The 12,500-nt window shown below is 42.5% G+C and overlaps 1 protein-coding gene across 2 annotated transcripts in view; it reads left to right on the forward strand.

The window, feature by feature from the left end:
• The first annotated feature begins 8,250 nt into the window (after positions 1 to 8,250).
• The window catches only part of ifngr2 (interferon gamma receptor 2), a 15,771-nt gene continuing 11,521 nt past the window's right edge, over positions 8,251 to 12,500 (forward strand). Inside the window, exon 1 of one of the 2 annotated variants that reach the window (XM_062535413.1) lies at positions 8,251 to 8,867. In XM_062535413.1, the coding sequence (XP_062391397.1) occupies positions 8,813 to 8,867 (55 nt within the window). In that variant the 5' untranslated portion in view covers positions 8,251 to 8,812. The remainder of the gene's footprint in view (positions 8,868 to 12,500) is intronic. The other variant, XM_062535412.1, reaches the window with a different exon arrangement.

Here is a 12,500-nt window from a genome sequence, read left to right on the forward strand (position 1 = left end):
GACCAACACACTGTTCTCTCCCGTGAGACCAACACACTGTTCTCTCCCGTGAGACCAACACACTGTTCTTTCCCGTGAGACCAACACACTGTTCTCTCCTGTGAGACCAACAGTCTGGGACAGATGTACTAACGTTTTGCGCCCATTTCAGGCGTAACGTGCGCGTATAAACATGGGGAGGATATGTATAAACAGGCCGCAATGAGAGAAACGCGCAGACTGCCTGCCGTGGGAACTGAGAATGGCTATTTGCGCTTTTCCGTGTCATGCATATTAATTCCTGGGCGGATCAGCTGAAAATGGGTGTAACGCGCAAGTACAGGGGAGGAGAGGTGCTAATAGCGATTGATTAAGTATTCCGCCATATGTATGAAAACAGCGCACGTCTATTTTGCGTTGAAAAACTTCCGCCTTCTGAAAGCAGGTGTAATCCAAATTGCGGTTAAATGCGTCTATTAGAAAAACGTTTAGAGACAGCTGAATCAATATTCAGAGCATCAGTTTTCTTCATTGTACTATGTCAAAAGCAACCTTAACTTTTGTTTGCCTCTCTAAAATCTTATTTTCTCTTTCACGACATAGCCTACACTACCCAATCTGTTAGACGAGCATTAAGTCATAGGATATCCTTAGTCTACGTGCAGTAAATAGTTCACAAGTAGCCTATTTTTTTAAGTGGATTAGTAGAACCACTAGGCCTACTCTGTTTGTCGCAGCTCGTTGACATCTCTATCATGTCTGATCGCTAAACTTTGATTCTTTTTAATGTTGCAATATTCAACTGCGCTTGTAGTTCAGCTCTACACACGCAGTTAGCGTTGTAGAGGGGGCGGGAACGGGCGGGGATGACCGCTGTTAACGTAATGAAGTGACAGCTTAGTAAATTCTGCGCAATATAGCAAAGCACAGCGTTCGCAGTCTGCGTATACAAAAACTCGCTGTTAGCGCTGTGTTAGTACATCTGGCCCTCTGTTCTCTCCTCCCGTGAGACCAGATGACTGTTCTGTTCTCTCCTCTGAGACCAACTGATGGAGCATAGAGAGAGGGAGGGAGAGAGAGAGAGAGAGAGAGATGGAGCATAAACACACACACACACACACACACACACACACACACACACACACGGTTCTCTCTTCCACCTCAGACTGTTCTCTCTTCTACCTCTGAGACCAGCAGACTGCTCTCTCTTGTGAACTTTGGTGGAGTGGGATGAAGAAATGTAGATTTAAGTGAAGAGTTTAACCCTTTAATGCCTAAACCAATCAATAATGGACAGAAATGTAGATTTAAGTGAAGAGTTTAACCCTTTAATGCCTAAACCAATAAATAATGGACAGAAATGTAGATTTAAGTGAAGAGTTTAACCCTTTAATGCCTAAACCAATAAATAAGGGACAGAAATGTAGATTTAAGTGAAGAGTTTAACCCTTTAATACCTAAACCAATAAATAATGGACAGAAATGTATATATATATTTTTTAACTTTGAAGTCTTTATTAGGCCCTTTAACAAAATGTAAAAACAATAAATAAATAACACATCATTTGCAAGTATGTTTTTTTATTATTATTATTATTTGATACGTTTGGCATTGCACACAATTTGAGTTTCTTTGCACATACAAATTCTGAAGAAATAAACTTGTGTATTGGGGGTCCTGGAAATGTCTTTGGTTAGGGTGTTTGCTCTAACAATAAGCATGGACACATGGAGAGAGAGATAGACTGCAGAGAGAGGGAGGGAGAGAGATGAAGTGTAGAGATAGAGTGCAGAGAGAGAGGAAGGGAGAGAGGGAGTGTGAGAGAGGAAGGGAAAGAGTATAGAGAGAGGGAGAGGGATGTGGGACTCATCTGAAAATCACCTGCATCTACACAAACAGTTCATTGTTCGTGTAGATGCAGGTGATTTTCAGATGAGTTTGCCCCACAAAAAGCCTTCTTGCCCCTAAACAGTCTATCACTTAGTCCTGTGTGCCTATGGGTTCTGCTCACTAAACAGTCCTGTGTGCTGATGGGTTCTACTCACTAAACAGTCCTGTGTGCTGATGGGTTCTGCTCACTAAACAGTCCTGTGTGCTGATGGGTTCTACTCTCTAAACAGTCTAACACTAGTCCTGTGTGCTGATGGGTTCTAATCACTAAACAGTCTAGTCCTGTGTGCCTATGAGTTCTACTCTCTAAACAGTCTAGTCCTGTGTGCCTATGAGTTCTGCTCACTAAACAGTCTAGTCCTGTGTGCTGATGGGTTCTATTCACTAAACAGTCTCACAGTAGTCCTGTGTGCTGATGGGTTCTATTCACTAAACAGTCTCACAGTAGTCCTGTGTGCTTATGAGTGACCAGTATGGGCCACTAGATGGCACCAGGATATTTCCATAGTCCTACCACCTGTGTACGTTTTTGTGCGCGTACACGAGCTTGTGTTTGTGTGGGTGGGTGTGTTGTTGTAACTTGCATGCTCCTCAAAGTGCTTATGTGGGTGTGTTGGCAAGTCACTGTATTTGTTTAGTGCATATAAAACAACTGCTTTACAGGAATCCAGACGAGGAAAAGTTTGGTGCTCACAGACTAAAAATCTAGTGAAAAGTTTGGTGTTGGCAAATTAGAAATGTGCTGGTGTTGAGTCCAAAGAGACTTTCTAAATGAACACTACATTAGTTAAAAACATAGAATAAAACTAGAAATGTACTGGTGTTTAGTCCAAAGAGACTTTCTAAATGAACACTACATTAGTTAAAAACATAGAATAAAACTGAAAAACCTACATCAAGCACAATAGCGATGATAACAGCAAAATTAATAAATACATGTACTGCTAACAATATCAAATATCAACAATGAAAATAACATTAATAGTTATTTTTCATATTACGGTATTTCATATGATGATAAGCATAATTCTGTAAATTAATTAATTAATTAATTAATTAATTAATTAACTAACTAACTAATTAATTAATTAATTGCATGGGCATGAAACATTTCCTGAAAGTCCCAGAGCTCACAATAATGTAGAACATCCGGTAACTTACTCCACCAATGAGGCACCACTGGAGAAAATGGAGCTCTTTTCCAAAACGCCATATCCACCATTTGAGTGCACTTTCATGATGACGTGTTTACACTGGAGAAAATTGAGCTCTTTTCCAAAACGCCATATCCACCATTTGAGTGCACTTTCATGATGACGTGTTTACACTGGAGAAAATGGAGCTCTTTTCCAAAACGCCATATCCACCATTTGAGTGCACTTTCATGATGACGTGTTTACACTGGAGAAAATGGAGCTCTTTTCCAAAACGCCATATCCACCATTTGAGTGCACTTTCATGATGACGTGTTTACACTGGAGAAAGTTGAGCTCTGTTCCAAAACGCCATATCCACCATTTGAGTGCACTTTCATGATGACGTGTTTACACTGGAGAAAATGGAGCTCTTTTCCAAAACGCCATATCCACCATTTGAGTGCACTTTCATGATGACGTGTTTACACTGGAGAAAATGGAGCTCTTTTCCAAAACGCCATATCCACCATTTGAGTGCACTTTCATGATGACGTGTTTACACTGGAGAAAATGGAGCTCTTTTCCAAAACGCCATATCCACCATTTGAGTGCACTTTCATGATGACGTGTTTACACTGGAGAAAATGGAGCTCTTTTCCAAAACGCCATATCCACCATTTGAGTGCACTTTCATGATGACGTGTTTACACTGGGGAAAATGGAGCTCTGTTCCAAAACGCCATATCCACCATTTGAGTGCACTTTCATGATGACGTGTTTACACTGGAGAAAATTGAGGCCTTTTCCAAAACGCCATATCCACCATTTGAGTGCACTTTCATGATGACGTGTTTACACTGGAGAAAATTGAGGCCTTTTCCAAAACGCCATATCCACCATTTGAGTGCACTTTCATGATGACGTGTTTACACTGGAGAAAATTGAGCTCTGTTCCAAAACGCCATATCCACCATTTGAGTGCACTTTCATGATGACGTGTTTACACTGGAGAAAATTGAGGCCTTTTCCAAAACGCCATATCCACCATTTGAGTGCACTTTCATGATGACGTGTTTACACTGGAGAAAATTGAGGCCTTTTCCAAAACGCCATATCCACCATTTGAGTGCACTTTCATGATGACGTGTTTACACTGGAGAAAATTGAGCTCTGTTCCAAAACGCCATATCCACCATTTGAGTGCACTTTCATGATGACGTGTTTACACTGGAGAAAATTGAGGCCTTTTCCAAAACGCCATATCCACCATTTGAGTGCACTTTCATGATGACGTGTTTACACTGGAGAAAATGGAGCTCTTTTCCAAAACGCCATATCCACCATTTGAGTGCACTTTCATGATGACGTGTTTACACTGGAGAAAATTGAGGCCTTTTCCAAAACGCCATATCCACCATTTGAGTGCACTTTCATGATGACGTGTTTACACTGGAGAAAATTGAGGCCTTTTCCAAAACGCCATATCCACCATTTGAGTGCACTTTCATGATGACGTGTTTACACTGGAGAAAATTGAGCTCTGTTCCAAAACGCCATATCCACCATTTGAGTGCACTTTCATGATGACGTGTTTACACTGGAGAAAATTGAGGCCTTTTCCAAAACGCCATATCCACCATTTGAGTGCACTTTCATGATGACGTGTTTACACTGGAGAAAATTGAGCTCTTTTCCAAAACGCCATATCCACCATTTGAGTGCACTTTCATGATGACGTGTTTACACTGGAGAAAATTGAGCTCTTTTCCAAAACGCCATATCCACCATTTGAGTGCACTTTCATGATGACGTGTTTACACTGGAGAAAATTGAGGCCTTTTCCAAAACGCCATATCCACCATTTGAGTGCACTTTCATGATGACGTGTTTACACTGGAGAAAATTGAGGCCTTTTCCAAAACGCCATATCCACCATTTGAGTGCACTTTCATGATGACGTGTTTACACTGGAGAAAATTGAGCTCTTTTCCAAAACGCCATATCCACCATTTGAGTGCACTTTCATGATGACGTGTTTACACTGGAGAAAATTGAGGCCTTTTCCAAAACGCCATATCCACCATTTGAGTGCACTTTCATGATGACGTGTTTACACTGGAGAAAATTGAGATCTTTTCCAAAACGTGATTTCCACCATTTCATGATTATGTTTTTTTTCCCCCAAGTAATTTCAGTGGACCTCTACAATAGTTTTTGTTATTTGATTTATCTTTACTTGATCAAAACAAAACAACTGCACGTTTATTGATATTACTTGGACACAAATAAATAACTTATTAATGTTTTCAGAAATGAATTCATAGCATTTTGGACAAGAGCTCTTCAAATAGTCCTTACGGACCTCCTAATGGCTGGTGAACTAGCACTATACACACACACACACACACACACACACACACACACACACACACACACACACACACACACACACACATTGGCCAACGTGAGGATTTGAATGTAATTTTGCTAGGTCAGGAGGAGGCCGAAGTGAGGATTTGAATTAGACGTTTGATGGATGTGCAGATCATGTGTTTAGTGTGTCCGTCGGTCCAAGACCAACTCTGGGCCACTAGGACCACTATTGGGACGTCTAACCATGACCCCAACTGGACGTCAATATGACTATGTCACCTTTTCTGGACATTATACCCTGTGGAGGCCCTGTGGATCTCAATATGACTCGTATGGAACCTTTTCTGGACATTACCCTGTGGAGGCCCTGTGGATCTCAATATGACTATGGAACCTTTTCTGGACATTACCCTGTGGAGGCCCTGTGGATCTCAATATGACTCGTATGGAACCTTTTCTGGACATTACACCCTGTGGAGGCCCTGTGGATCTCAATACTCGGGGCTAAAAAGACGTTGTCAGGGGTAACAATCTGCAGCTGCAATTGGACGTCCAAAATACGTCTCTGTGCAGAGGGTCATTCTGCTGCTCTGGGATTAGGACGCCAACGAGGAGGAGAGTGTGTGTGTGTGTGTGTGTGTGTGTGTGTGTGTGTGTGTGTGTGTGTGTGTGTGTGTGTGTGTGTGTGTGTGTGTGTGTGTGTGTGTGTGTGTGTGTGTGTGTGTGTGTGTGTGTGTGTGTGTGTGTGTGTGTGTGTGCGCCGCAGGAAATGAGGGTCATTCTGCTGCTCTGGGATTAGGACGCCAACGATGAGGAGAGTGTGTGTGTGTGTGTGTGCGCCGCAGGAAATGAGGGTCATTCTGCTGCTCTGGGATTAGGACGCCAACGAGGAGGAGTGTTCCACGTGTCCTGATTGGCTGACATGACCTGACATGCAGCTGAATTCCAAATCATCTGTAGTGGTTTCAATACACAAGCAGGAAGAGTGTGTGTGTGTGTGTGTGTGTGTGTGTGGCGCGCATGTGTGCTGTGCATGTGTGCATGGGTGGGTGCAGCAGGAAATGAGGTTGACGTCTCTTGTGCAACAGATTTGTTTTATCTCCACATCATTTGGTCTTACACACACGCACGCACGCACGCACGCACACACACACATACACACTCACACACTCACACACACACACACACACACACACACACACACACACACACACTGAACCGTGAGATCAGACTAGCGTCATATCATCAGTTCCTCCTAAAATGAGCAACATCCTGTTATTTCTCTTGACACACATGCACACACACATTGACTGGCACATACAGATAGACGGTAGGCCAGACAGACACTAAGGAACACACACACTCAGTGACTGTCATGATAGACGACAGGCCAGTCACTACTTATGGAGCAATATCTAATATATTGCCATATGTTGGAACATTTGATATATTAATTAGGAAATATGTTCCCATATATGGAATTTAATATTTACATTTTCCAATATATTGGTATATGTGGGAAAATACTTCAATTATTGCCATTTTCATATTATACATATTGTTATACTATTCAATATATTGCTATGCACATTGAAATATGTCCCACGTTGCATATATTGTCATATACAGTAGGCATTGTATATACACTATATTGCCAAAAGTTTTGGGTCACCTGCCTTGACTCACATGTAAACTTTAGTCACATCCCATCCTTAATCCATAGGGTTTATGATGGCGTCGGTCCACACTTTGCAGCTATGACAGCTTAAATTGTTGGGAAGACTTTCCACAAAGTTTAGGAGTGTGTAGGAGGATATTTTTTTTTACCATTCTTTCAGAAGCGCATTTGTGAGGTCACACACTGATGTTGGACAAGGTGACTGGCTCTCAGGATCCGCTCTAATCGATCCCAAAGGTGTTCTATTGGGTTGAGGACTCTGTGTAGGCCAGTCAAGTTCATCCACACCAAACTCCTTCATCCATGTCTTTATGGACCTTGCTTTGTGCACTGGTGCACAGTCATGTTGGAACAGGAAGTGGTCATCCCTGAGCTGGGCTAGCTAGGTCCCTTCCAGTGTAAGGAACTGTGAATGCTTCAGCATTAACCAAGAGATTTTGGACAATTCCATGCTCACAACTTAGTGGGGATGGCCACTTCCTGTTCCAACATGACAACGACGTTCTGTATTGCCATCTTGCTAGGCCGTCCAAACAGAGTTTGGAGCTGCAACTGACTCACTAGGCAGCAGAGGCAGCGAGGCAGCAGGCAGCTGCCTTCCGTTTTGGACAGACCCATCTACTGATTTTTGTGTAGCCAATCTTATATTTTTCTTTTTATATTCAGGTGTTACAGAACTTTCATGGTCACAAAAAAAAAACATTTTTTATTAAATTAACGTAGAATGGAGCAAAGCCTTCTGAGAATGGGGAATGCATTTATCCAATGAACCGACACATAAGATGTCGACTGATTGAGGCCTAGTGTGTGTGTGTGTGTGTGTGTTCCACGACCTAGGCCTACAACAATTGGGGTAATGTGGTGGTCAGTTCTTCTTACCACCTTAACAATTTTGCCAAACTTTAGGGCTGATGTCATAACATGATTCAGAACAACTCATGATTTATATCCAGCAGGGTTGATTATAGGCTACTGCAATGGACTTTTCACAGGCCTTCCTAAAAAGACAATCAGCTTCAGGTGCACATGATGCACAAAATGCAACAGCTAGGGTTCTTACAAGAACTAAAACAACTGATCACATTACTCCAATTGTGTGTGTGTGTGTGTGTGTGTGTGTGTGTGAGAGAGAGAGAGAGAAGCAGATGCAACAGCACCAGAGTCCACTGCTTGGGTCAGTTCCTGTTTTTGCGGTGGGCTTGCAATCTGTTACGTGCATTTCGTAACAGTGCACAGAAACTCTTGGGAACCGACAGCACATATTTCTCGGCAACGACGACCTGAACTGAGGAACTGAAAACGGCCACTTCGCGGACACACAAACAACACAGCTCACAAGAAGTGCGAAACAGCACAAGAAAAGTTCCCTTGCTGAGTGAAGTTCCGGATGTCACGCGTTGATTTGCGGCCGCCTGGCTGCTCCGGTGCCCGCAGTGTCGCGTTTGGCACCTTAACCGCACAATGACATGGGGGAGAGTTGCTGCGGTTTGCTCGGTTGGTTATGACAGAGATTGAAATATTTTCGACTGAGTCATTTTACACCTTTCCCAAGGCTTCTACACACGGAGAACATGTGTCTGTTTTGTTTTGCGTTTGACACCTAGGTTTTTTTCTATTATGGTTTCCGTAAACTTCCCGTATGGAGTAGGCTTGGCCATAGCCAGGAATTAGGTGGGGAAAAAAACGAAATCGAAACTTAGGCTACGCCAGTCTGAAAATGGAGTTCAATGGTCTGTCGCTGTCTAAATTTACGCGATGAACACGCTTGGATTTTTTATCTTTTGCGCGGCTTCCTTGGTCCTCTGTAGAGGTAAGACGGACTTTTGCTTTAATCTGTCTAATCTAGCTGTCTGTCTTAATATCTGCCTTATTTTAACCGAGTGAAATTCACCCAGCCATCCTGAAGCATCGGGCTGACGTAGCTGGAGTAATGCTTCCTGCTAGCCAGCGAGCTAGCTGCGACTGGATCTTAATGTTTCGTGTTGATCCTGGTAGTCTGTGACCGGACTCACAATCGGAGAATGGACTGTGTAGACTGGACTATGCGTTGCTTCAACATTGCCCGTCTACAGCATTTTGCCATCAAGTGACTTCGCAAAGTAGGCTAGCCTATTGTGAACTGTAGTGTCATATTGAGACTCGCGTAAAGGCCTACCTTATGTGGATAGCGTAAAAGGGGTTGTAAGTCTTCCTGTGAGACGGGGTGACTTGCTTAGGCCTACCGCTGGAGGTAGGTTTGTGTGGGTGTTCACTAATGTGTGTGTGTCCGTTGGGAAAGCATTTAGGGGTGCCAGAGAGGAAGGCTAGAAGAGTGTTATCTACAGTGGGTCTCAGCTGACGAGTTGTCCTCTAACATTCACACTACACAGGGCAATGAGACAGACGGACACTGAACACACACGTAAGAAATGGTAGTGATTTCACACACACACACACACACACACACACACACACACACACACACACGTAGGCTACATAGAGTAGGCCTAAATAGCCGAGTGAGTTCACTGGACACACACACACACACACACACACTCACACTACACAGGAGACAGACAGCAGAGAGAGAGCTGAGAGAGAGAGACATATAGGCTGGCTGTTCCTTTATTGGCAATCACTACCACGACTCAGTTCCTTCATTAAGCTAAGTTCAATAGATGCAGTAGCCTATGGTTGAAGTTTATGAATTTTACACAATCTCAATCAAGAGAGAACAGAGATCAGCATGAAATAGCGTTCCTCAATCTTTATATGTTAGCTTGTCTGAGTAAACTTTCCTAGTTATTTGTTCTACAGTATGATTGGAAAACACTTTTCACATTCACCAAAATGACCTTAGTTCAGTGTTACGCTCACTTAACAGTACATAAGTGTGTTGTTGAGGATTTGATAATATTGTTTGTATACTCAGAACACACAAATACATGGTAGCAAATATATGTTACACTTTATTTGAATGTGTCACTGTTACAGTGTACCCACCTAATTAGATACAGTGGTACAGATTTACCCCATCCAGCAGATTTCAGGTCAGCCATTTGCCTCTGATGAAAAATGTAGGCAAATTGGCAAAGTTTTGTAAAAGCACTCAGTATTACAATGTAGCAACTGTATGTAGGTAGTAGGTACCCACAAATACATCATGCAAGTACAATGCTAGTACATGTTAGTACATGTTGTTACACAGGTTGTACCACTATGCCTAATAATGTTACCTTTAATTCCCCCCCACTGTACCTAATTAGGTTACCTTTAATCCCCCCCCCCACACTGTACCTAATTAGGTTACCTTTAATTTCCCCCACTGTACCTAATTAGGTTACCTTTAATTTCCCCACAAAAACAGTGTACACGGTGTACATCCCAATCAACACAAAGTTGCCCATCCAGTGGTCTGCATAAACAACGCTAGAATGTACAGTATACAGTTAATATACAGAGTAATATCTATGCTTCATTCTCATTATTTCTGTTGAACACACAGTCCAGTGTTGATAAGCTTACCCTTTCAATATAGTGAAATATCTAATTGATTTCTAGTATTTGTCTTTGTATTCGCCCTAATGTCTTGGAGTTATTTACAGGATCATGGTCATGATTTCAGTGTCCTGTTCAGGAGACAGAAGACCTTGTGTTGAAAATCCTTCAGTTCTGCTAATCAAATAGTACCTGTAACACTGTAAAAACTGTGTAGGAATACAAAGTAGGAATACATTTCCCAAATACTCGAACCATTCTTCATTTTTACAGTTCTACAGATCAGTCCACAGGCAACAATTACTGTACTCGTTGAGTACTGTATTGAAATGAAGTGCTGTAGTTTTCTAGTGAGAGTATTTCTTACCTATTCTCATTTTCTTTGGAAAGTCCGGATGATTGCTAATTGTAAAAGAGTGTGACAGGCGTTTGCCCATGTGATGAGTCAGTGTACATAGTAGGACAATCAACTTTAAAATTTGAATGGCAGTGTGAAAACAAGAGAGAATGTGCCAAATGCAGAGAATTGTGTGTAGTGTTTTTGAAAAAGGTGTTTTAGAATTGCAATTTGTGTGTAAAGCAGAAATTGTGCTTGTAGTAGTTTAGCAGAATTGGTTCAGGGGGCTGGTGCATGAGTTATATTGTGGCCATTGTGTCTCAAGTACCCGAAATTGTGTGTAAACAACTGAGAAAAACTGTGACTAGCCGACTAGTTGAAGGGAGTTTTGTCACTAACTATCAGTTGCCTAAATGCAAGAGAATGCATGAGATATTAACAACTCTATCTGGCATTACATCCTGAAATCTTATTTGTGCCAAAGGCTACTGGGACAAGGTGACGTCTGAAGTAGCCTAATAATGTCATCGCTGTGCTTGTTGGCTGTGGCTCATTCACTACCGTACACCAAACGAGCCTAAACAACATGTCCTGTTCCTGTGACACACACACACACACACACACACACACACACACACACACACACACACACACACGTCTTGTTCCTGTGGCTCGCTCACTTCAGGCTCATAGTCGAGGCCGCTTGCTGGGGGAATGAGGAGGAAGGATGCTGTCTTGAGGCACTCCAACTCCCATTAAAACATCTGCGCATCGTCCAAATCCGTTTCCATGACGAGGTGTGGGCTACGATGCTTCCTGCTAGCTGCTGCAAGATGATTGGTCACTGAAGTAGCCTATAGCATGATCCAGAGCAATGTGGATAAACTGCGTCTTGCATTGGTTCAACAATATGGAGCAAACGATGTGAACAATATGTCTGTGTGTTTAGCCTCCTCCACCGTTCTGCACACTACACAGGCTGATGAGAGACACACACACACACACACACACACACACTACACACTACACAGACGACAAGAGAGACTGACAAACACACACACACACCTACAAACTAGAAGTGACAAAAAAAGTGACAAAACCAGTTGTTACTGTTATGATGATGATGGTGATGATGATGATGATGATGATGATGATGAAGGTGACGAGGATGGTAATGATGATGGTGATGATGAAGGTGTTGATGGTGATGATGATGATGATGATGATGGTGATGATGATGGTGATGATGATGGTGATGGTGATGATGGTGGTGGTGATGATGGTGATGATGATGATGATGATGCTGATGGTGATGATGATGATGATGATGATGATGATGATGATGGTGATGCTGGTGATGATGATGATGGTGATGATGATGGTAATGATGATGATGAAGGTGATGATGATGGTGATGATGATGATGATGATGAAGGTGATGATGATGATGATAGGGATGGCGAAAACTACTAATTTTCTTGACCGACCACCGAGGCTCATTAGCCGGTTGAAACCGGTTAACCAATTCGTTTAAAATATTCTACGCTATTTGAAATAACAGCCACGCAATTTCGCAACTCTGTCGCATCTCTCTGTCCCCCGCTCTCACACAGCCCCGGCGGCGCGCCG

The sequence above is a fragment of the Sardina pilchardus genome, chromosome 4 (assembly GCF_963854185.1).
Source record: "Sardina pilchardus chromosome 4, fSarPil1.1, whole genome shotgun sequence".
Taxonomy (NCBI): domain Eukaryota; kingdom Metazoa; phylum Chordata; class Actinopteri; order Clupeiformes; family Clupeidae; genus Sardina; species Sardina pilchardus.